The sequence below is a fragment of the Macadamia integrifolia genome, unplaced genomic scaffold (assembly GCF_013358625.1).
Source record: "Macadamia integrifolia cultivar HAES 741 unplaced genomic scaffold, SCU_Mint_v3 scaffold_185A, whole genome shotgun sequence".
Taxonomy (NCBI): Eukaryota; Viridiplantae; Streptophyta; class Magnoliopsida; order Proteales; family Proteaceae; genus Macadamia; species Macadamia integrifolia.
In genome coordinates, this window is record NW_024870633.1 from 83,076 (window position 1) to 109,110 (window position 26,035).

Below are 26,035 nucleotides of genomic sequence, written 5' to 3' on the forward strand. Positions count from 1 at the left end.
CTGATCGCAGGTTACTTCTCTTTTTGGGAGTCTTTTGATCGCATCTCTCTCTCTCTCTCTCTCTCTCTCTTCTCTTATTTTCTCTTTTCTCTGCTTTGATTACATGTATCTTGGATTGTAACAATGCAGTACAACTATTTATATAAAGATTATGAAATTTTGCATGTTTTTACCGACATGGATGTGATCGTGGTTTTGTAGATGCTTAGTATGATAGTTGTGTGGTGTTGGGTGTAATATTGACGGTCTGTGGCACGGTGTGACCGAGGTTCTGTCCAGTACCGTGGACTCAGAGATCAGTCTTACACCTATGGCCATATTTGTATGTTTGGATGCTATGAATGCATATAGATGCATATGGTTAGGCTCACATCCCTAGTGCTATAACCCCTTGCCAATAGGGGGTCAGGTATTGGCTAATCCCACTCGGTGGTATGTCATGTAGGACTACTATGCCAAAATATGATGTACCGTATCCTGAGAGGGCACAACATGGTATGACGTACTGTACGCATGGTTGTCGGATACATGGGGGACCAAGGCTCTGATCGGGACCATGTGTTAGGGGTTACTATTTAGGGGTTAGCCGAGGGACCGAGGCTCTAACCGAGATTGGCTGGCTCCTGCCTGTAATGAGCTTGTATTCTTAAGGCCCAACGTACAAGGTAGGGAATGCCACCTACGTTACTTATAACACTTATACTCATAGGATGAGACTTAGTAATTAGAATGGAATTAGATTAATAACTAAATCAGGTGGATGCTACATTATGAGCTGGTGATATGGACTTGAGATACTGTGAAGTTGTGGTATATTATCTATGATTTTTTGTATGTGTGCTTGTATGACCCACCCCTCACTGAGCATGCCCATGCTCACCCCTCATTCTTACTCATCCCTAGGTGTTGAGCTGGAGCAGAGATGATCAGGTGACTTGTTTGGATATGGAGACATATGTATTGAGTACTTGTAGAAAAGGCTTCGATGGTACATTGAATATTATACTGTAGATAATGGTAAGATGTATGTTATATTTATTGTAACCTGTGGAGTTTATTCAATGGGCCTGTAACATTATATATATATCTATATATATAAATATATATATCAATGTAGCTGATCACCACGTGTATCATATGATTTTTATAAATTTTTATGTATACTCTAATTTAGTAGTCTTGTCATAGGTGGGTTGGTTACTATGCCGCATCCGGGATCTTGGGTATTGGTTGGCTGATTGGATTGGAAGTTCTAGTGCCGCATACCTGTGCCATATGAAGGGCAGGGTGTGATAAAGAACCCTTGACTGCTCGTCAGCTCATACTGCCAAGAGTTTAAAACGATTGGAAGCTGCTCTCCCAGGTGCCATTCTAGACTCTCTCACTGGACGATAATGTTAGAGCAGAGATTTCAGATATGTTCTTCGGTTGGGATGAAAAATTCAGGTTAAAATTTCATTTTGGACTGAAATTAAAATACATGAGAATTTTTATTACTTATTTCTTGGGTTTTTTGGTTGATACATTGGGGCTCCATAGGAGATTTAAAGACAAAGAAGTCCTGAAATCATCAATTTCTTCAGAAACACTTTTTGAAATAGCATGAGGATGAGTTGAATCTGGAAGGGCAAAGGCCAGGGAGGCTTAGCCTGAAGCTCTTGTACTTAAAAATAGCAGAAGACATGAGAGCTCACACATGAAAGATTCACATTTTCACTTTGTTGCTCTGAAGGAAAATGAAACAGATGAAGGAAAGATGAGGAGGTTGAGTGATAAATACCATTTTTTCAGTTGTTTTGGTAAAAGAGTGACAAAAAACGTGAAGAGAATGGAGACATGAGGTTTGAGTGAGGTTTTTTTTTTTTTTTTTTTTCTTTTGGGTAAAACAAAATTCATGCATATAGAAGTATGATACACATAAGGTTTGGATACATATCCAAAACCAAGGAATGGAAATTGATAGGGAAAAGATGTTTCTAATTTGTAAAAAATTATGGGTGTGTTTGTTTGTAACCAAGAAGGTACTTCCATGACTATGGTTGTCAGAAAAGGGTTCTAGACTTGTGTGGATCCACTTCGAGTCCAACGGGTTCCATGCCCAATGCAGTGGGCTGAACTCAAAAGGATCATCCTGGAAAAGGCTCAATGTTTGTAGCATACATCTATATTATACATGTTATTGTGTGGCATTTCCTTCCATGTGGTCATTGACTTGGTATGGGAGATGCTAATATACGTTTATCGAAAAGAAGAAAAAAAAAAAAAAAAGGAAGATGCTGATATACACTGGTAGAAAAAGACGCACGTGGAGCATCTGATTATCATGGAATAAAAAGAAATCATACCATTACCACTCTACCATAGCCCAGGATTTTGATCAAAGCTCTATTTGCCATATGACAATGAGTTGAAACTTCAAATGCAAGTATGATGGACTTAATGATTTACCTGTCCACAAAATTTGGGCTTCAACTAATAGACTGCATGACAATTGTTGATATTTAAATTGGCATATGAGAAGGATCCCTACTACGGGGCATGTAGAAACCAAGGCCTTGCATGGGAAGTGGAGAAGTGTCTTACAATTACACTTATGTGACTTTGAAGATCACACTTCACTGGTCATTGACACTGCATCACAGCCACATATCATGGAAGATATCCTATGATTAGGTACTATAGAACAAGATGCAAGAGCAAGGTATTACAGTTTACTTGTGTATCAAAATACTTCTTGTCCGTTTTAAATTGGGGTAATTACTATCACTCCTACACTTGGTCTATATTTACTAAAACTCCTCTACCTTATAACTTTTTTTTCTCCAATATTCCTCTACATTTAAACTTTTACTTCTTCTCCCCTATTGTTTTAAAATACCCAAAATATCCCTCCTTTTTTACCTGTTAACTGGTTTCATTTTCTCTCTCCTCTCCTCTCCTCTCCTCTCCTCCCCTCCCTTCCTGAACGGGACATAAGGCAACCCCGCACTACCCCCTTTCCTCCCAATTTGTACATCTGGGTCTGGGACTTGTCTGGTTCTGAAGAAGATATGAATTCACGGTCTGGGCTTGCAAGAATCTAACTTCACACCCAGTTTGAGGCTTTGAAGAACATGGAGCATAATTCGCGTCCTCACAGCTCTGCTACACACAAGGCCAGAATGGGAATAGAATTTGTTCCTAGAGGAGAATGCAAATGCATTCATGTGTGTGTGTGTGTGTGAGAGAGAGAGAGAGAGAGAGAGAGAGTAATAGCTAGCAGTTGTCCCTTTCTGATGCAAATGTGAGATAGCTGACTTCAGGAATGAATATGTTCATGGAAATTGAGAAGTTCTACGAGAGTAGCTGCTGTCAATGAAGAATCTCAGTCAGGGAATATAGTACATAGGATTTGGAAGCTTGAAAGAAGGATTTGAAATGGAGTAACCTAGTAAATCACTCCATTGGTCTCCAGAGTTCCCCAGAATCCTATGTCCTCCTTTCACCATCTCACTCCTCTTCTCTGACTTGTATAGAGTTGCAGTTTTTCCATGGTCCTCCAAGGCCCTGCACAAGTAGGAATTGTAAATTAACTAGTCCTGGATATGTAGCATAGTACACCAGATGTGAAGAGTGTGAAGAGTTACATCCTCAAAATTTCTGAACTTCTAAAACAAAAATGCTAATCACAAAACCATTTCTCAAACATCAGTTTCAGATGGAACATGTTGATAATATGAATTTGCAATAGATCTTAGACCAATATTATTGAAGACAACTGGAAAAATCAAAGGGAACCAAGTTGCCTACAAGTCTCATAACAGAAAACTTCTATCAAACCATAACCGTAGGCAGGTTTTAAGACTAAATTCAATTTTTTTTTTTTTTTTTTTTTTTTTTTTTCTTGAGGGAAATTGAATGGGAAACCTGCGCAACTGAGGAAAGCGCATATGATGCAGAGGGTGAAACAGGAATCGATACCAGGTCAATCCTACGACTATCAATAAACCTAGCCAACTGAGCTAGCCAGCAACTTAAGACTCTAAATTTTTGTTTCTGGGGAGTTCGAAGAACTGAGAAGCCAGGAGTTAATATCCTGTCTAGCATTGACTCTCCACATAAATTTCAAGTAGACTTGCAATCGGGGTTTTTTTTTTTTTTGAGTGAATTGAAACTGGAAATTATACAGCCTTGTCAAATGTGTCTCTAGATGAATCAGTAATTAAAGGATGTCCTAGCTAGTATACATGCTCTGTTCACAAATTATAACTCTACATTTTGATTGTTTTCTTCTGTCATAGGAACAAAAGTATAGAAGCCAGTTTCTTAAATTAGTGAGATACTCAAGTCTTAGAGTGATATAGAAGAATCAAAAGGAAAAACAATTCAACAGATGATAATGTTGATAATGTTGATCGTCGTCACAATCTTAAGTATTGACAATGAGATTGTAAATTATATCCCGGATTTCATCTAGTAAGCAGATCAAATTTATGCTGATACAGTTCATGTAACATTTTTACTAGCCAATTCAGTTTCAGCTTCCATTTCACCAAGACAAAATCCTACCCTTAGTATTTGGTAGCTTAGAAATACTTTGAAAGCAACAGGGTTCTTAACAATATAGATAACTAATCTAGACTTTCACATGAGGCCTGAAATGAGGTTCTTGGAATATGTTCAGGGTATGTGTAAAGACTTCTATTTCACTAGTGTGGTGGTTAAACCTTTTGTGCTCAACAAGAATGAAAGAACCAAACTGCAGAAAAATTCACATGAAAAAAGGGTGTACCTAGTGCATGAGGCTCCCGCAATTGTGGGATCTAGGAGGGTCATAATGTAAGCAGCCTTACCCTTTCTCTTTGCCGAGAGGCTGTTTTCCCTACTTGAACCCAAGACTACTAGGTCGCAATGGAGCAACTTTACTGTTGCGCCACGGCCCGCCCTCTAAATGTTCGCACGTATAATCCATATAATTCCTAAATTAATGTGAAGAAACACCACCATTTGCCGCACAAACGCATGATATGTAGCTCATTGATCTAATGGAACTCCCAAATGAGCCCCTTTAGATTGGGGGGAAAGAAAAACTTAAAGGAAATATCTATTTTAGTTCCATGACTAAAGTTAAATCATTTTAAAAATTCCAATCGACAAGAAGAATCCATACCTCAATATAAGCTTGTCCCAATCCCGAAATCCTGCATTTCTTAAATTCTCAACAGTAACAGTCCTCTGGCTTTCGGTCCTCCCCGTTAATAAGAAGACCTTGAATCCCAACCACAAGACCTCCTTATACAACTTCAAACTCAAATCTATGGCAGAAGCAGCAGCTTTTTCTACCCATTTATCAAACTCACACGAATCAAAAACCTCCAAACTACATTTCCATCCAAACAGAAGTGAAAAAGAATCAATTTCTTGCAAAACCCATCACCTCGATTAAATAAAATTCATAGAAACAAAATCAATCAGATCTAATAAGAGTCAAACCATAGTTGTCATGGCATCACCAAGGCGGCAATTTGACGTCCTGAAAGAAAAAGAAGCTCATGACAGTGCTACAATTTACGTGACTCACAAATGGTGGTCGCCATTGGCTAATAGGCGTCGCTATGGCACCGCCATGGATTTCACTAGGCGGTCGATTTTTTATAAAATGCAGGGTAATTTTGATAGGACTATGTTGATTTTTGATGATTTGATGTTGCTTAATGTTAGTTTCATATGTTACAAGGTATATATTGTAGACTTGTAGCATGCTAAATAACTTTAGAATATAGGAGAAACAAAAAAATAGCATACTAAATTATTTTAGAAAATAGGAAAAATAAAAAATGACATATGGGCGATTTGATTGCCATAGGAATGCCATAACGGGCGATTCATCACAAAATTGATTAGCTACCCCTCCACCGCCTTGGATCGATTTGACGCCGTGACAACTATGAATCGAACCTACTCTGGTTTTACAAGCAAAGGTGAAACCTTGAAGAATGAAAATGAAACTTACCCGAAGCCATGGTCGTAATAATACGGAAGATTCGAGAGCATCGTGTCATCGATATCTAAAATCCAGGCATCCATCCCATCTCCAGCGAGCTGAAGGCTCCTCGCGTAACTACTCGCCTCCATGGAAACCCTCTCGAGATCAAAGCTGTAAGCTCTGCTTTGTCATGTCATCCTTCACATAGCTGGGGCATTCTGGTGGGATCGTCTTCCATGAATTTAGGTTATTAGCCTCAACTGCAAACCTCCAGCTCGTACACTTTAACTGCAGCTCGTCAACGTCCACTCCTTTCAATTGGGCTTCAGAGTATTCGAGGATTAACGGTCTAGGAAGGAGGTGGGAGTAAAATTTCTCTTCCATGGAAGCAATTGAAAGGAGACCCAAAAAGAGAAGAAATCCCAAAAGAAGATTCATGGAAGAAGGAAGAGGTCTCAATAATTCAAGCCGGTACAGATCAGAATTTATGGAGGGATTGAACAGAAGAACAAAAAAAAGAGTTGGGTTTTCAAAGTTGCTCTGGTTTAAGGCATTCGTTTGAATTATCAGATAGCCTCAAGAGAAAGCGAGAGAGACAACGTAGAGGAAAATAATCCTCTGTTTTTCTCATCCCTGTTTTTCCTTGTTTTGCTACCTGCAGAACACGACACATGGACAATTTTAAGATCAATGCACCGGATGTAATAATCCCCACCCAACCTTGACAGTTAATCTTAAAGTTGTTCATGTGTCGTGTTCTGCAGACAGCAAAACAAGAAAAAACAAGGATGAGAAAGAGGATTTTGATCCTAACGTAGAAGGGATAGTTACAGATAACAGAATTTGAATTGTCAGATAGCCGTGGAGGGAAAAGAAGAAGACAATTTCCAGGGACATCAGAGACACCACGAGAAATGAAGGGAATGATTCAATGGAAAAAGGTTTATGCTAGTTAGGATCTTATGACCGTTAGATAGGGATTCCATAGAAGTGTATCAGAGGGAGGGTACAACTCTCAATCAATGCTAGGTAGGCCCATGTAATTAATGTGATCTGGGATCATGGGGAACCCAACTATAGCAGCTACATGTGTATAACAAGATCACAAGATCATCTCTTAGGAACCCAACCTATAAATTGTGGAAACGATTAAAACTGAAAAGAGAAGGAGAGTCTCCAAGCACAATAGGGTGTTTGGTGTGTATTTAATGGTCAATATATTTAGTCATGGAGTTTAAGGCGGTCGCATATAGTCCAAGACATTTTTGAGCAATGGATACGCACTAGACGCTCTGTTGCACCACAGAAAAACTCAATCCGAAAATAACTAGGAATTAAGAAGAAATTACTATATGATATTAACTGTTATGATTAACCTACTGTACTATATGCTGTGATTGGGACTCATTGGAGGGAACTTTGAGAGCACATCACAGGAGAGAAAAAAGCAAGTAGGGACATGGATCCTAGTGGCGTAGACAGGATGTAGGCTCAGGCAAGACTTTTTTTTTTTTTTTGGGTGATAGCAAGATTTTAATTTGAATCATGCAAATATAATATATGCTTACAGAACTCTTTGAACTCTTTGGGGTACTCTGAAAAAACACCGCTAGGGTTTCTTTTTATTTTAATCAAGATCAATCATGAGTCTTGATTAATCTAATACTTATTCAATGGTACAATATAAGGGTAAAAATGTCTAAAAAATTATCTATTAATTTATTTTTTTTATTTAAAATGGCTAAATCCATCCGATTCCAAACAATTCGATACCAATATAGATCAATATGGTTGAGACTGATCCCGAATTTTAAAACCTTAGTTACTACTCTAGAAGGGAAAAAACCTACAATACAACTCTGATTCCTCACAAGAGAGCCTTTAATAAAAGAGAAAAAATCACTTACATAGTCCATTCAGATAATGTCTAGCATATTGAGCCACTTTTTTATTTTATTTTATTTTATTTTTAATGGAGTTGCATGGATAGTTGATTTTGGCCACTCGATAATTGAATTAGTCACATATCAAATTCAACCTCGAATTCAATCAAAAAAACTTCCCACACATGCTCATGAATACTTGCATTTTCAGCCATCCGTTATATCCTTGCACCCTCTTGTAATCTCTAGTTTTTCAAGTGCCAAGGTCAGATCCCGATTCCTTGCAGGGTTAAAACAATTAAAATCGGATCAGTTGAATCAGCGATTCAAACCCAGAATCAGTCAAGCCCGATCCTGATTCCTGCAGATCAAGGAAACGTTTCTAGGGTCCAGGCTGATTCCAGATGAATCAGAAATTAGCGTTGGCCGATCCCATTACCGATTCCACTTGCTTGTACTATTCCTTGCGACCATTGTCTTGTACAACACAGGCAAGAAGGGCAAGAAGTGAATGGTTTCGACATTCTTACTGCAAACATCATTGAAGATTAAGGTTCGATTCTGTATCTCACATGACAATAATTTTTAATATGGACCTGACTCAGCATTAGAAAAGGCCACACGTGGTGCACGAGGCTCCCACACATGCAAGGTCTGGAGAGCAAGAACTACGCAGCCTTACCCCAAGAATGTCGAGAGGCTGTTTCGACCGCTTGACCACCAGCACCTGACTCAACATTAAACTACAAAATTTCTTTACTTTCCAGCGATCCAAAGAAAAGGAAAGAATATAAGATGATAGATGATGATGATGATGATGATGATGATGATGATAAAAAAAAAAAAAAAAAAAAAAAAAAAAAAAACAAAACAAAAACAAAAACAAAAACAATTTAGACATCTCAAAACAGCAAGTTAGCCAGGCACTTCACAAACATGTTTCCATTGATTAGAAAGTAAGGGCCTTTTCGTTGTCAAAACTGTAAGAGAATTAGGGTGACAAAAGAAACAGGATCAGGCTGAGGAAGGGTGAAGAAACCTGGCCATTCACATTAGTCTCTTTTTTCGTTTCTTTCTTTTTAATAACTCATATTTGAAAGGGCTAAAAAATATCTGATCTGCCTGTAAGCACCAACACACATTCTGCTTGCCATCATCTTGCTCTCTTTGCAATTTATGAAAGATCATACCAAGCATGGCTATGGGAGAAAGAATCTTCACCTGAAAACTTTTTAACGAAAACCCATAAAATTGCATAGAAACTACAGTGGATTGCGTACACTTCTCTGTTCTAAAACTTAAAAATAAAATGGCAAGAAACAAAAATAGAGAATGCAGTAAAAGCCCACCAAATTATAACCACCCATCAAAGTTGTGAGCACAATTGCAATAACCAATCAGAATACAAAATATTAAAAAAAAAAAATAAGAAGATTTTTTTTTCTTCTTCAAAAAACTGATGGCTATATCGGTTGAACTGGAGTTGTGCATATGTTTTATCCTTGTCCATCGCCCATTCCGTCTCTTCTCAAAGTTGGGGATAATCAATCTAATGGAAAGCTGCTACTTCTTGCTGAAAATGATTCAGTAGCTCCTCCATGCTTTTGACGGAATGATCTGCCTTATCTCTAACCCTCACACTGACCTGCAGACATCAGAAATAATATTATAAAAAAAACATGGAATCTCAAGCCATAAGATTATTGGGCTCATGTAAATACATTGAAGAAAAACCTAGCTCAGCACTGTACAGTTTCTGTTCGAATTCTATAACCTAGTAGTGTCATCAGTTATAATTGTCTGTCATTTTTATCTGAAACATCTCATTTTAGCAGGCAGCATACTGTCTATTCATGCCTCCAAATCAGTTTTAACCTCCCCTCATTCTATGTAAGTGATTTATCATTTTATTTCCAGAGATGAGCCAAATGGAAAAAAGAAAGTTGATACTTTCCAAAAGAATAAAAAAGAATAAAATAAAAAAATAAAGGAAAAAAAAAAGAAGAATAAGAAAAAGAACGAAGAAATTTCAATTATAGATGGGAGTAAGAAGGTTCTCTTCTAGACTTTAATCCAGTTCTCATTAATATTCTTATCGTATCCTGCTGACAGAACCAAGGTATAAAATTAAACAGTAGGGATACACAGAAATGATATGGCAAATTGGTTTGCCCTAATGATTCCTAGATGCACCATGCAACATGCAAATCCATCAATGAAGTGAAAATCACTAAAGATATCAATGCAAGTAATATCTTAAAACATACACATTGTTAGGCATCAAAGCCAGTCATGTTGGCACCTTCCTCCAAAATGTTCATTGTGAGCAACACAAACAACCCATACCACATTAATATGTTACAGACAGACACACATCTATTGAATCATTATATTAATAAACCAACATTATGAAAGGAAAGGGTGGTGGGATAAAACCTGTCCAGTGTTTGCTTCTTCCTCGCCAACAACCAGGATATAGTTGTATTGTGCCAATTGAGCTTCTCGTACCTACAAAGAGCCCATCAAGTACTTGGATGAGATGAAAGATGCCTTGAACACCATTTAGAAAAGAAAGGGGAGCGACGAAAAGGGAGGTGGGGTTTTGTAAATAAAAGGTGGGAAAATATTTTTGCGGCAGTGTTTAGATCCGCAGTCTGAATGGGGGTAAAATATCACTAAACATTATGATCCACAATCTGCCAATCAGAAGTGACAAGACTTTTTCAACAGCTTGATCATAATTAGGGTTCTACATATCAAAAGCAGTATAGAGCCTCCAAGGCACCCCTTACGCACAAATCCAGCTAATCAATCGGAAACCCTGTTTGTTTTATGTTTTGTAACTCTACACCTACATAAGATTGAAGGCCTGTACTGTAGGAGGAGCACTTCATCAATAAATGAGGAATAATATTCAAAATGCAAGGTGGGTTAGCTTTGTTCTATAAAATCTGCTATATGAGATGAATTGCATCATAAGAATATTCGCACATTAGCACAAACATGCAGATGAACAAACTCAACCAAATTTCCTTGTCTTAAAATTTTTTTTTTCTTTTTCAAACTTACCTACCCAACCCCACCCCACCCCCCATCCCAAAATAATAATAATAATAATAATCTCTCTCCCAAGTGAAAATCACATCTTGTGAGGGAATCCGGCGGGGGGGGGGGGATTCTGAATGAAATTCTAAACAAAATTTGATCCATGGAATTCTTCTTTACACTTATCAGAGGGGAGAAAAGGAAGGGAAAAAATCCATCCTTGCTCAATTGTGTACATTTAAGAAAAAACATTGGCACCCTTAAATTGTCGTATCTACTACACTCAAGTATTTCAGAAACATTTTTGGGACCTTCCACTTTCACTTTTCAACAGTCTGGACAAATATTCTCATCAGTATCTATATTTGTTTAGGAATTAAAAGGCAAGAAATGCAGAAAACAGAATCAGCAATGGAAACAGGAGTCAATAGAAGATTTTGAAGTTGCAACAAAATGAAGTAAATTTAGACCCGCCTTCACCTAATGAGTAAATAATAAGTCAATGTACCTTTTTCTGAATCTTTCTATCAGTGGTATCAACATCAACATAATAACCCGCTTGATGAATGCTATCCCGTACCTATGAAAATATATCAGCCAAGTGAAATAATATCACTAAGAATTCTAGATCATACAAATAGTTCAGACATTGAATACACAGTGAAAAATAATGATAGCTACCCACATACATCTTGGCCATGGAACTACCTTACTCCTGGTAGTCTATGTACCTTCATAGGAGATCTTAAAGATGCCAGAAATGCATCCACATGTTCCGGATTCCGGTATGTTGGAGGTCCTTCTGGGTCACCTGACCAACCCTCAGGTCAGACTACCTGCCAACTAATTCAATGAGTTCGAGACAGAGTTCGAGACTTTGAAGAGTGGGTTACAGGTTGGCCCACCTATTTAGGGGATTGGTTGATAGGTCAGTTCATACCACAATATTGGGCCAGATCTCAGAATCGAGTAGATATTTCTCTCAAAGAACGGGAATTAAATTAAGGAAAACAGTATTTAACTAAGGGAAAATCTGTTTGTAACCGAGGTGGTTACAACTGAAGTTACACCTCTTTTTCTTGTCCAACATTAGATGCCCAATCCCTTCGCCACCTCGGGGATTAATAGATCATTTCACTTGTAATCTTTGACAAAGAAAAGGATAAAACTCAGAACCGAAGATATTTGATGTAGATAAGTCACTTAATGGGTTCATTTTATTACAAATAAGCCTTGGGTTGGGTTATGTATGTGTTGAGCCTTTGATCCCATGGGTTTTCTTTGAAATTGGCCACTTTAATGAGCCTAAAATATGGGTAGAATGTAGGAAAACGGAATTTAATTTATCAGTTTAGTTAGAGTCTTGTTTTTAGTCTATTTCCTTTGTTATTTCAGTTTAGGTTTCCCTAATAGTGAATGACTGGTTAATTAGTCCTACTCCATGTTGGAGTTCTAGTCCTAGTTGTACTAGGAGGGTCTAGTCCTATTTAGAAACTAGCTCCTAGTTATAGTTTGATTGCTATTTTGCCCTTTATAAATAAAGGAGTTTATGTACTCATAACTAGAGATTTGAATAAAGAAAATTGCAGTCAATTGCTTAGAACAGCCGGGATAGTTGTGGGTGAGAAGCTTGGGCTGAGAAAGCCACCCCTCTATTACTTCCCTTGTTTCTTCTTTGTTTAAGCATTCAATTTCCTTCGTTGTTTCTGTTTTACTGTTACTAATTCATAAAGAAGTTTCAGACCTGTCAAAGCCTTCAAATTCAGAATCAACCATCAAGAAGTTCCTGTTCCTGAAGCCATTCGACCTCCCTTGCTGCCCAAGTCTGAGATCTGATCTGCAGATCCTTCGGGGGACTGGTTCTACACTCTAAGAGGACAAATCAATCCTCTCTAAAGGTCATCTGAAGTAGACAAGCTGTTGTCACTGCAAAATTCTGACAAATTCTCTCCTAGGTTCAGAAAATCAAGAAAGTTCATAACTTAACAACCAGCCGTCAGAAGTTCTTCAAACTCGGGGGTTTTTGTACCCTCCCTAGGCCCTACAATCGATCAAATTTGCAGCACAATTAGATCCCTACAGACCTAGCGGCACCTCTCTCTCCAGCTCTATAGCAGGTCTTTCTCTCTCCTATCGGGTTGGGTTTTGGGCTGGTTTTGCTCCTGCATTGCTATTATATCCTTGGGGGTTTATTTGATGGTTTTATTCCCTTGTTTCGTGATTCTATTTGTCTTGTTTGGGATTATAAACTGCTGAGGTAGTTCACTTGTAATCTACTCCTGCATTAAGTGGTATCAGAGCCCAACCAAAGATGGTTCTAGAAGTTCGTTACTTTGCTAGAGAAAGGGATATATGCACAGTCGTTGATTGGATAGATTCTTTGGAGGAGTATTTTGACTACTATAACTTGACAGAGACATAAAAACTTCAATTTCTTACTCCCGATTGATTGGTTGTGCTAGAGAATGGTGGAGAGTCCATGAAAAGCGACTTCGAATTCGAGGACATGAGCCTAGGACTTGGGAAGAGATGAAGTACGAGTTAGCGACCCAATACCTCCTTGCATATGTCCAAAGAAGTCTCTTTCCTCTACAAGAGTCCCATCAGAATACTTCTACAGGTCTCCAAAAGCCACCCACAGGTGACGAGAGCATGAAGGAATTGTTTAACCATATGGCCACCATGTTGCAACAAATTAAAAAGGAGCAACATGAGAGGAAACCTCCAACCAGTGAACCAGAGTCAGAAGTTGAGGTTAGTGTTGAAGAAATTCCAGCAATTACTATTGTCAAGGAAAAGCTAGTCATTGATGTTCCCATCAACGAGACTCATGTGGAAGAATTCAAAAGCAACAAGGTTGCCACAACAGACAATGAGGTTGAGATTGAGGAACTTAACACTACGACAACTATGATGACTGTGAACTGCCAAGAGGAAGATCCTAAAGAGCTTAAGATTGAAGTAATGGTTGATGAAACCATTGAGGAGACTGTGAACGACAGGGACAGAGGACTTTAAGAGCCTACGATCGAAGAAGAGCAAGTAGAGAACGTGCTAGAAGATGACCTCATGGATACATCTGAAGACCTTGAGATTGAGCATATGGAGTTCGTCATCACATTCTAGACTACATCCATATTATCAAAGAGCTACCTGAATTTTTCTACGGCTTGAAGATTCCATCAATTTTGACTTCCATATCCCCTGTCTCACACCATTCCATCAATTTTGACTTCAACTTCGAAGACTATGTCCTCTACATATGGCAATGGTCATGGTAGAAAGAGTTTCTCAATGAATGGCAACGAAAGAGAAGAAATAGAGGAACAATTGCACAAGTCATTGTCCCTTCCACCCTCAGCCTCTCTTCCTCCAATCTTACACTGTAATTGTACGCTCTGGCTTTTTTTCCTTTGCAAATTGCAACAAAGGAACATTGTGCGGTTCAAACAAGAGAAATTGAAAGAGAAGAGGGAGGATTGGATTGGTTGCGATGTGTAATTCCCTTTCTACCTTATAAATCAAGGAATCATAGTCATTTGACACTATTACATATGACTACATCATTTACCCATATGTTAAAAGTGAAACCAGTTATGTTGAGGGGCATATAATGTCCAGTAACAAAATCTGTGTGTAACCAACCCATATGTTAAGAAACCAGTTATGTTAAGAGCCATATAAAGTCTGGTTAAAAATTATGTTTCTAACCTGTTTGGTTACAAATAGACGAACCCTTTAAACTAAGACGTGGATGACTAACAAGATAAAATCAGGGTTTTTAAGTGTTTGTAAGTATTGTATCAGGTGATAAGTATCAGTATCGGAGGGTTTCGATATGATATTTTTCAAAAAGAAAAATTGTATCGACTAAAGGTCTCAAAACCTAAACTGAACCGGTTGTCAACAGTAAAAAATCCAAAATGAACCGCTTCCTTATTGGGCCAACTTCAGTTTAGGGTATTGTGGAACAGGCTCAAAACTGGACTGCACCGGGCTAACTGAAAACCACACTAAACATGGAAAACTTGATCAAAATCGATACCAACCCAAAAACCATAAAAAAAAAAAAAAAAAACATGTTTTATCCCCATAATTATGTATGTATATATATATATATAAACCAAACCCAAACCAGACCGAACCAAATATCAAACCAATAAGAGAAAATCAAACCGAAACTCAACCTTCCCTTATTGGTTTTGTTTTGGATTCACCCATTCTCACACCAAAACCGATTCATCCCAATCGAAACAGGACCAAACCGATCGATTGACCCCCCTAGTATTGACCGATATGCATTGATACAGTTAGTAACAGAACTGATACAGTCAGTTACGGTCCGATATAAGTAAGATACACTTAGCACGCCTCCTTTAAACCTGCAAAACATAAACCAAGTGAGATATGGAACTGAGAGTAACCTAAGGCCTTGGAAACTTGTTTTTCTCTTCGATACAAAATGGAGGAAATCATCTAACATATATACGACCCTAATCTTAACCACTTCAACAAGTTCTATGGATTTACAATGCTTAAATAATGAAGTAAAACAAATTTGCGAGAAAAGATGGTAAAGTTGTAGATCTCTTTATTTATTTATTTTATTTTTTTACATTAAGCCTATATATATATATATATATTTACATATCACATAATAAGGTGTTTTATGCATCAAAACTGTATTTTATATTTATCATAAGCACATCCATGCATTTATTGATCTCCTTGGATAAAATTTTTAAGCTCTATTAAGTGACCAAGCCCGAGAGAGAGTACCAAAGTTAGACCTCAATCAGGCAATAGCAGAAAATAAAATAGAAAGAGATACAATAAAGAAAAAATACAGTTTATGCTGTTCTCGTAATCAAGATGACAAACACTGAATAAGAAAACTAAGAAAGTTCAAAAGAATATCCAGTAGATCTATTACTGATTCTCCATACCTGCAGGGCATATGGTTCAGATTTCTGTGAAACAGGGCAAACAATTGCCTGGCGTGGACTAAGCCAGAACGGCCATTTTCCTTTGTAGTGCTCCAAAAGTATAGCAAACATACGCTCAACAGAACCTAGGATGGCCCTGTGTATCATAACAGGTCTCTCCCTCTTAGTTTCATCCTCTGCTGAGAAAGACAAGTTGAAACGAGCAGGGAGCTGAAAGTCCAGCTGCAACCAAATTATCCTTATAAATTAGAGACCAATTAATTTTTTTTTTTTTAGATAAAAGTGCAAATTAAAAATTAAAACCCAATGTGCTATTGTCAGTAACAGCTTTCTCCTTTTTTTTGGATAGAGAACTGAAGAAATTTCATTGTAAGTACAGAAAAACTTGAGAGCATAAGCATGCATTTTGTCAATATTCAATAACCTGTAACGTGGCACACTGAAATTTCCTCTTGAGAGCATCGAAAACACTAATGTCAATCTTCGGCCCATAAAATGCACCATCTCCTTCATTGATCTGTGAAACATTTCTCAAATAAGTAGCTAATAAATAGGAAGCAATTCCAAAAATAATATATATATGGGACAACTGTAGAAGACTGTAAATGCCAATTCCATGATGGAAGCAGTTTCTTTTTTCTTTTTCTTTTTCCTTTTTTTTTTTTTTTTTTTTTTTTTTTTTTTTTTTTTTTTGGGGGGGGGTGGGTGGTGGAGGAGAGAGAGAGAGGGTTCACAGGTTGGATTTTGGTTTACTAAATTTGGTGTCTTCACAGTTATCTTTGAGACAAAGAAGTGTCCAGTTCGAGATGTATGTGATGGCATCAGAAAGACATTATATGATACTCTTTGAGGGATTCCTTTTGATTAGATAATATAGGATTGGCAACAAATGGCCTGTACATGTTACTCAACTTTAACCCAGGCAACCAGGGTTGCAGAGCAGCCTATACATAATATGCTTTGCTTGGGTGCACAAATTGAAAGACCAACAAAAGCATAGTAACATTAACAAAATTGACTCTGGAGGCTAATATACAACCAGAAAGAGCGCAAGGAATCGAAGTTGGATTCAACAAATGCCAAATTAACTCATATCCTATGCAAAATGATGAACAATGCATATTATGTCCAAGCAACTTTGAAATAGAAGAAAAGTTGTGATATTACCTGCCATGGCCTTCCAAACTCATTCAGTGCCTCTGACAAAGCTTTCTCAGCTCTTTCCCATGTTTCTATATCTCCTAGGTATTTTTCTGGCCGCTACATCACATAAGAGTTGACATTAAAGATCTGAAAAGTTCTAGTTATTCGTTCACATCAAATATTGCTTCCTTTTTTGTCAATTCAAAATATAGGAGGATTAGGATTCAAGAGGATGGCATAATAGGTACCCTTTCTTTTGAGAATGGGTGGGGGAGAAAAAACAAAAGCAAGAAAAATGTATCTAAATTGTAGTAATCAGAAGTATTATATTCGAGTATACGTCTACATACACATATAGAAACTAGTGCACAATTTTGTAAGGTACAAGAATGTAGCAATATTATATCTGAACTGTCTCTGCATGAAATCTCAAGTCGAGAAATTTTTGGCAAGTGTACACATGCACAAACAAAGAGAGAGAGAGAGAGAGAGAGAGAGAGCTTTGAATAATAGGCCTATTCCACAAAAGATGGATAGGAAGAGAAAAAGGAAACTGATTGGGAATAAGCTGACCTACAAGAGGTGGAGGAAATTCCCAAAAGCTAGTCAAGTAAATGGTGAATAAGTAAAATTTCCTAAAAGAAAGCAATTATTAATATAGAAACATTTGAAATGGAAACTAGTCCTTAAGGCATGAATGCAATGAACATGACTGTAAATGAATAAAAGATCAAGCAGTTAAACGAAAAAAATCACCAGTAGCATAACAGATCTTTCTAATCAATTGTAAGTTAAAAAATATGCACAAGGGAAAGAAAAGGACAAATTTTCATACCGTTGATAGCTCCAGCTCAAATGTGAACCCAAATACATCATAGCAATAATTTATAAACTCCAAGACACTCCTCACTTCATCTTTTACCTGAAAATCAATCAAAAGCAGTAATTACAATAAAATAAGATTCATTTGTAAGTAGACGCTGACATCAACAAACTTAAAGTCACCTGAGACTCCCTACAAAAGATATGAGCATCATCCTGTAGGAGAATGAAGGCGTGTCAGACTTAATAAATTCAATAAAAAACTCATATGATAATACTGTTTAAAAAAAAACGATCATGGATGAAATATTAACGAGTCCATGGAACTAAATCTTGGTCAAAACTAACCGAAATCTCCAAGCTGTCTCAGTTTTGGGCCTGGCAAAAACAAAGCCCATGGTTGAAACCCAAGATTCAACCTTGGGTTTCAACCCAAGGAGGCACAGGGTTGAAACACAGTGTTGAAACCTCGAAAAGAGATCTGAGACATATTGGTTTCAGGCCTGACCGAAACCAGGTCCAAAACTGAGATCTCAATCCTTGATTTCATCATCATGGTTTAATCATCAGTAAGGAAAAGAAAATTAACATGGGCACATAATTAAAGTAGAATGGATGAAGAGGGGGTGATCTATGGATTTGGTTGATTGATACATTTTCATTAAAACTAAATGATAAATTCATAAGGAAGCAATAAAACTAGCCACCTTTATGAAGAAGAAAATATACGATGATGAGGATGTTGAATTAATAAGATAAAATACGAGAATGAAAAGAAATGCATTGACCAAAAGTAAATACATATCCTTAAGACTAGAAACAATTGGTGACAAGATGAAGGAAAGTAAAGTGGTATGATTTGACAAAATGCAAAGATGACCAATATATGCTGCAAGAATAAGGAGCAACATCATGCAATTTCAAGGTATTAAAAAAAAAAAAAAAAAAAAAAAAAAGGAAGAAGAAGAAGAAGAATTCCATATGAAGTAGTGAAAAAATTATTTCTTTTACTTAATAGAAGATTTGTGTTAACTACAGTGGAATAAAGAGCTGGATTTTTGTGAAGGAGACCAAGCAGTGGGAATCATGGTATTAAAACTCGGATTGGATTGGCTGGATCAGATTGGTGTCAGCCTTGACTGATCCACTGGTAAGGTATAAGGGTAAAATGGAAATAAAAAAATTATTTTAATTAAAATGCAGAGGTGAATCCATCCAATACGGTTCGATCTAGGGCAATCCAGATCGGTATAGGCATGGACTGATCCCGAGTTTTGAAACCATGGTGGGGATGAGGCTTCTTTAAATTGAATTGAGGCAATATGAGAATGTTAAGATTCTTAGAAAGGATAGAATTAGAGAAATGAACACATTTGCAAGGACCAAGGAGTAACAGCAATGTGCAACAAGTGAAGGAAAGCCAAATTGGTTCAGTTATGAATAACAAAAAAATTGGACATTCAACTGAACAAAGTTTTGACTATCATATGAAGATTATGCTGGTTCCTATTCTTGAAAATTGAAATGATCTTAATTACTGTACGCAGCAGTTATCCATTAGAAAAAGCAACAGTTAAGACTCACAATGAGGAAATAATAATAATAATAATAATAATAATAATAATAATAATAATAATAATAATAATAGTAATAGTAGTAGTAGTATTGAAAATTGAAATGATCTTAGGTAACGTACGTAGCAGTGATCCATTAGAAAAAGCAACAGTTTTGACTCACAATGAGGAAATAATAATAATAATAATAATAGTAAACAATCCAAAAAAAAAAAAAACCAATATCAATCCAAACGTACCACCATAAACTTTTAAAAACCACACTAATAACAGTACCTGCTGGAATCTCCTGACACGTGTTAACCCAGTAAGAGCACCACTAGCCTCATTCCGATGCAGAACTCCAAAATCAGCAATGCGTAGAGGTAATTCTAGAGTATCATCCATAAATAGTAAAGATAAACGTGGCAGAAAAAGACAGAGAGAGATATTGGCAAACAGCAATAAATAAAGATATAAAGAAATGAGATTAGAGAAGTCTCGAAGAAAGGATAAGATTAGGATTCAGGCCAAAACAGAATAAGGTGCTTTTGTCTACATTATTTCTAACATCACTATATATGGAACATTTTAACACTTGGACCTATGATTTTTTCAATATTTAGAAAAGAAAAAGGGAACTAGATATCAACACTGCATATTACCAAAGGGAAAAAGAAATATTTTTCATGCACATAAACATACTATCAAGTTAGACAATCAAAAGGATGTGCATACTAGCATGGTAAAATAATGCATGTCACCATATTGCTCATATAGTATTGCATCATGACTGAAAGGTAAACAAAGGAGCAACTAAATCTTGTCATCTTATATATACCATAATTTTTATCAAACTGACCAGGACAAACCCAACTTATCAATAAAATAGAATTTTGTATTCAGTGCTTATCCATTCATATGATGGAAGACTATCTGAAAAACCAGAATTAAAATCCACAGATTAAAAATTTATGGTCCCCCCTCTTAGGTTTTTTCTCCTAATGAATAAGAACCTTACTAGAAAATGAACTGAGTATATCCATGGTTGAAGATCTCGGCGAGATCTCGCTGAGATCTCTTTTTTTAGATTAGCGAGACAAGATCGCAGGCAAGATTGAAAAACGACAATATCACGCCGAGAACTCATCAAGATCTTGCCAAATCTCACCAAATCTAACCAAAATCTTGCCAAATCTCACCAGATCTCTCCTCTCTACTCTTTTGAAGAAAAAACACTAAGGGGTAAGAATTTTAGTGCTTTTTCTTGAGGATCTTCATTCCTACACTTATTGAAGCGTAAAGAGTAGAGCATATTACCTCCTCATCCATATTTGAAGTTACTTTCTTCTCAAGAACCATTTTAGATAAAAAAAAATGTTCTCAAACCCATTTTTTTTTTCATCGAAACATCATCAATAGCTTATCTTATGTCATTTCAAATTTTCAAATGTATGTTAATGTGACTCATCAGTCATCAATGTTAATTGTTAATCAATTAAGTAATTATCTATAATGTCTTTTAAATTCTTAAGATTATGGTGTGCCATGTGTTGATTGTGGAATGTGGACTGTGGAATAGAGCATATTAGCCTAGGGTCCGAAGAGTCGAAGACTACTTACATAGGGTACGAAGTCAAAGTACCATTTTAAGTCTGATTTTTAAAAAACTGATGTTTCCATTGTGTTTAGATGTCCTAAATAGGGCAAATACCTAGTTTCAAGGACTACAAAGACATGACCACTAAGACCAACCACCGAATCGACTGCGAAAAAATACATGATCTCCGCGAGATCTGGCGAGATCTCTCTTTTTTGGATTAGCGAGATGGGGGGCGAGAGATCTTAAACCATGAGTATATCAGGCAAGGCCAACATAAATCCAATGAACTATAAAAGTAGCGCACCTCCTGCTACTTTTAGGGGTTAATTGTGAAGTAGTAACGATATAAAACCTCTAAACCAGTACCTAAAAGAAGATGAAAGATTGAACTCATCATGGCCTAGGCCAAGATGGAGAGAGAGGGAGAACCCAGAGGCACCATAGGATTCAGAATACCTCTTATGGAGGCCTAGGCCCACCTACTTATAACATAACATTTGTCAAATTACAAACGAGGATAATATAATGTAATTACAAATAAACTCATCTAATAAGCAAAAGACTTAACAGAAGCTCCCCCACGATATATTGTTTAACAATCCCCATCAAACTAGAGTTAACAACCACTACTAACTATAGGCCTAAACAATGCCTTAGTGAACATACCATCAAGTTGATTGCCAAAGTTAACAAACTGAGTGGAGATGAGTTTTTTTGCATAACATTCCTCACAAAATGGCAGTCGACCTCAATGTGCATAGTCTACTCATAGAAATCCGGATTACTAGCAAAGTAGATAGAACCTTGATAAACACAATACATTTCAACAGTTTTAGTGATTGGAAATCCCAACTCATGAATGAGAGATTTCAGCCACATCAGTTCAACTACCGCATGATGGAGGGCCGGTAGGGGTAGGGAAGAAATCCCTGAGATAGGTCTCACAGTTACAGGGGAGAGGGAGAAATCACACAAAGAAGGGGGGGGGGAAGGAAGAACACAACCAAAGGCTGCCAAGCCACGCAAGCACACACTCATACCTATTCTTAATTCATTCTTCAATTCTTTGATTTGTCTAATGGTTACAACCATTATATAAGAAAAATAAAGACTTAAAAAGGAAATCAACTGAAATGGGAAACTACCATAACTACACAAACTGACTCTACCAAGACTTTATATTCTACGTGAACCCAACTTGCTAAAACAAAGTGAATAAAATAAGATCAAAGATGATCTTCCTAAATAAAGTAAATTCCTAAAATCCTACTAGACCCAAAAACAATATGGTTCTGGTTCATCTCTGTCCGAATACCCAGATGGGTATGGATCGCTCCACGGGTGTGTATCTGCATCAATTCCCCCGTTGAGAAAAACTCATCCATGAGTTTTGTAGAACGCAAGAATCAACACCAATCGATCAGTATCCATTCTTGCCTGTATGAAGTCACTTCAAACCATTATCGAATGCTATGAAATCCACGACGTGAAATTCATTGGTAAAGTAGTGACTCGAAAAAATAAAATCGATCGGTTCACTGAAGAGATCAACCAATTTAAATTTTTTCACAAGTTGATCTTCTACTTCCAATGGTGGCATCTCATCCTCCACCATTGGTGACTCATCTTCTGGCTCGTCTACCAGTTGCTCAATGGTTGAGATCAGGAAGTTGAAGGTAGAGTGTGCTTGGGCTTTGATGCCCATGCAGTGTCGTTGAATCTCATCGAGCTTCTCTCGTATCAATTGCATTTGTTGACGAATATTCAATAAAATATTTAGATCCATTGGCCATATTTGCTATTCGGAATCACTATGGACCCACTATGGCAAGGGAACACTCAAAGAGAATGAAAAAATAGTAAATATATGGAAGATTGTGACAACAGTGGTAAACTTGTAATCAAATTGAAATTCCTTAATAAGTGGCTGAATCGGAATTATAAGGAAAGTCAATTAGGAACAAGAGAACAAAGCTTATAAAGTGGAGTAGGGGAAAACTCGAAAGCAAAGTAAAAAATAGGACCGACTATACTAGAGAAGAAAAGCAAAGGTAGTATGGAAAAACCAGAACTAATTAAAGTAAAATAGGAATCGTGGGTGTGGGGTTTTAATACCGAAAAAGGAAAGATCTTCTCTCACATGGAAGCAGCGAAGAAGAAACTGGGTTGCAACAGAGGAGCTAGGGGATCGACGACTTCCTCGGAGTCGCGACTCCGATTGAAGAGGCAAACTGTGGTGGGGGGGAGAACACAGAGAAAACCAGGTATGTAAAATTTTTCTGTTTCTTTACTGGTTCTTTGTGTCTCTTTCTTCTCTGAAATTCTGTTCTTTCTTCTGGTTCTATCATCTCTCTCTGCTGCTCTGTTCTTTTTTTTTTTGGCTGTTGTCAGAATCCAAGAGAGGGTGTTTCAACTGAGAAGAGGTCGGTGGAGGTTCTGGTTCGTTTTCTGTGTCTACTCTCTCTTCTTCTCTTCTTCTTCTTTTTCTGTTGCTCTGGCAGAACCCTAAAGAGGAGGAGGTTCGATTAAAGTGGTTAGGGAAAGAGAAGAGTCGTTGGAAGACAAGAGGAGGGTTAGGGGAAGGACTCGATTCTCTGTTTTGAACAGAGATTTTTTAATTTTATTTTTTATTGGCTGTTCTCAGTCTCAATAGAACCCAGAACAAAGAACGGGAAGAGAAGAAGACAGATGGAAGGGGAAGGAATGGGGATCGTTTGGCTCTGATACCAAGTTGATGGAGGGCCGGTAGGGTCAGGGAAGAAATCCCTGAAATGGGTCTCAGAGTTGTAGGGGAGAGGGAGAAATCGCACAAAGAATGAGGGGAAAGAAAGCACACAGCCAAAGGCTGCAAGGCCACACAGGCACACAATCAAACCAATTCTTAATTCATTCTTCAATTCTCTAATTTGTCCAATGGCTACAACCATTATATGGAAAAATAAAGACCTAAAAAGGAAATCAACTGAGATAGGAAACTACCATAACTAAGCAAACTGACTCTACTAAGACTCTAAATTCTACATGAACCCAACTTGCTAAAATAAAGTGAATAAAATGAAATCAAAGACGATCTCCCTAAATAAAGTAAATTCCTAAAATCCTACTAGACCCAAAACAATATGGACCGTGTTCATCTCTATCCGGATACCCAAATGGGTATGGATTGCTCCACAAGTGCATATTTGCATCACCGCGTGTCATACCCTATACTCAACCTCTACACTCGACTAAGCCATCGTAGTCTGGTTTTTACTCCTCCAAGTACTAAGATTACTACCAACAAACGTACAATATCGAGTAGTAGATCTGCGATCACCATCAGCACTAGCACAATGTCAAAGTAACTTATAATATCAGTATAAATATGACGCAAATAAATAAGGCCTTCCCGGGTGCACCTTTAAGGTATCTTAAAATGCAACAGCAGCATCCCAATGAACCTACTTGGGATTTTCCATAAGCTAACTAATAACACTAACAATAAATGAAAAATCTAGTCAAGTAACGACTGCCTATACTAATGTTTATCCGCAAACTCTTTGTCATCATAGGCCACAAGCTTCAGATAAAGATCCATAGGATTATCCACCGGCATAGAACCCAACATGCTAGTCTCAAATAGAAGATCAAACACATACTTCGTTTGAGACAAACTTACACCCTTCTTACTACAAACAACCTCAATCCATAAAAAGTATCTGAGCATCCCTTCATCTGAAAATGTTGATGCTAATACACCTTGACATCCTTAATCCCATAGGAATCATCACCAAAAATAATAATATCATCAACATATACAACAAGAATAACAACCTTAGACCCATGATGACGAACAAATACAGAATGATAAGAGAAGCACTGCATGAACCCATAATCGCTAGTGACATTACTGAATTTATCAAACCAAGCACGAAGGGACTGTTTAAACCCATAAGTAGCCTTGTGAAGATGGCAAATCTTTGGTGCATTCTCCCCTTGAGCAACATACCTAGGAGATTGGTCCATATACACCTCCTCCTCAAGATCACCATATAGAAAAGCATTCCTTATATAAAGCTGAAATAGAGGCCAATCAAGATTAACATCGAAGGATATGACACACAAACAGAGTTGAAACAAACCAATGGGAAATGTCTCAAAGGGGTCAACTCCATAATTTTGACTGTAACCTTTGGCAACCAAGCAAACTTTCAGTTGCTCATCATATCCATCAAGAAGATATTTGACAATGTACACCCAATGACACCACACAAGCTCCTTTCATTGGGGTAAGTCAATCAAGACCACGTCTAAAGATTCAACAAGGCATCCACAAGATTCTTCCAACCAGGATGCAACAATGGTTCTTGGTACTTGCTATCATATTCGTAATAGGATCAGAACCCGTTCTGATACCATGTAACAATATAAAACCTGTAAACCAGTACCTACAAGAGAAAAGAGGAAGAAGAAGAAAGAAGGGACACAATACGATAGAGAGAAAAAGGGAGAACTCTAGAGCCATGATAGGATCCAGAATACCTCCAATCATGACCTAGGTCCACCTACTTATAACATAATAAGTGCCAAATTACAAACAAGGACAATATAATATAGTTACAACTATACCCTTTTTCTTGTACGAAAATTACAAATATACCCTTTTTCTTGTACACAAATTACAAATATACCCTTCCCATCTAATAAGTAAGACTAAAACTCCCCTAGGATATACTGTTTAACAGAAGTTATGCACATTCAAACTGCAAGTGATACACGAATTACCATCCCCAACAAAAATGAAAATCCTACCAATAGTTATAGAAATTCTATGCAGGATGGGGTCAATCAGAAAAAGAATCAAGGTTTCACCCAATTACTACTACACTGTTAAGTTCATCCATGCATGCGGTTAGTTTCAGGATTCTGTTGAGCAGCATATACAGGCTCCCAGAAATTGAATCGGCCAATCAAGTCCAGTTTAAAATGGTAGAAATCAAGCAATCAAGCACAAAGTTCATAGATTTCAACAGTAAGCACCATGCTTACAAAGCAATGCTGCCTCAGAGTCCAAAAAAAAAAAAGATCACTTATAA

At 37.3% G+C, this 26,035-nt stretch overlaps 2 protein-coding genes and 1 pseudogene across 2 annotated transcripts in view; all 3 read right to left on the reverse strand.

Annotated features, from left to right (window-relative positions):
* The window catches only part of LOC122071064 (protein LEAD-SENSITIVE 1-like), a 64,549-nt gene that overhangs the window by 7,624 nt on the left and 30,890 nt on the right, over positions 1–26,035 (reverse strand). The window lies entirely within an intron of this gene.
* LOC122071066 lies at positions 3,284–6,531 on the reverse strand (annotated as a pseudogene).
* The window catches only part of LOC122071063 (threonine--tRNA ligase, mitochondrial 1), a 28,384-nt gene continuing 11,413 nt past the window's right edge, over positions 9,065–26,035 (reverse strand). Inside the window, exons 13-21 of the mRNA XM_042635329.1 lie at positions 19,655–19,749; positions 17,988–18,020; positions 17,818–17,904; positions 17,007–17,099; positions 16,264–16,356; positions 15,840–16,061; positions 11,402–11,473; positions 10,285–10,356; positions 9,065–9,493 (exon numbers count right to left, since the gene is read on the reverse strand). Of these exons, the coding sequence (XP_042491263.1) occupies positions 9,398–9,493; positions 10,285–10,356; positions 11,402–11,473; positions 15,840–16,061; positions 16,264–16,356; positions 17,007–17,099; positions 17,818–17,904; positions 17,988–18,020; positions 19,655–19,749 (863 nt within the window). The 3' untranslated portion in view covers positions 9,065–9,397. The remainder of the gene's footprint in view (positions 9,494–10,284; positions 10,357–11,401; positions 11,474–15,839; positions 16,062–16,263; positions 16,357–17,006; positions 17,100–17,817; positions 17,905–17,987; positions 18,021–19,654; positions 19,750–26,035) is intronic.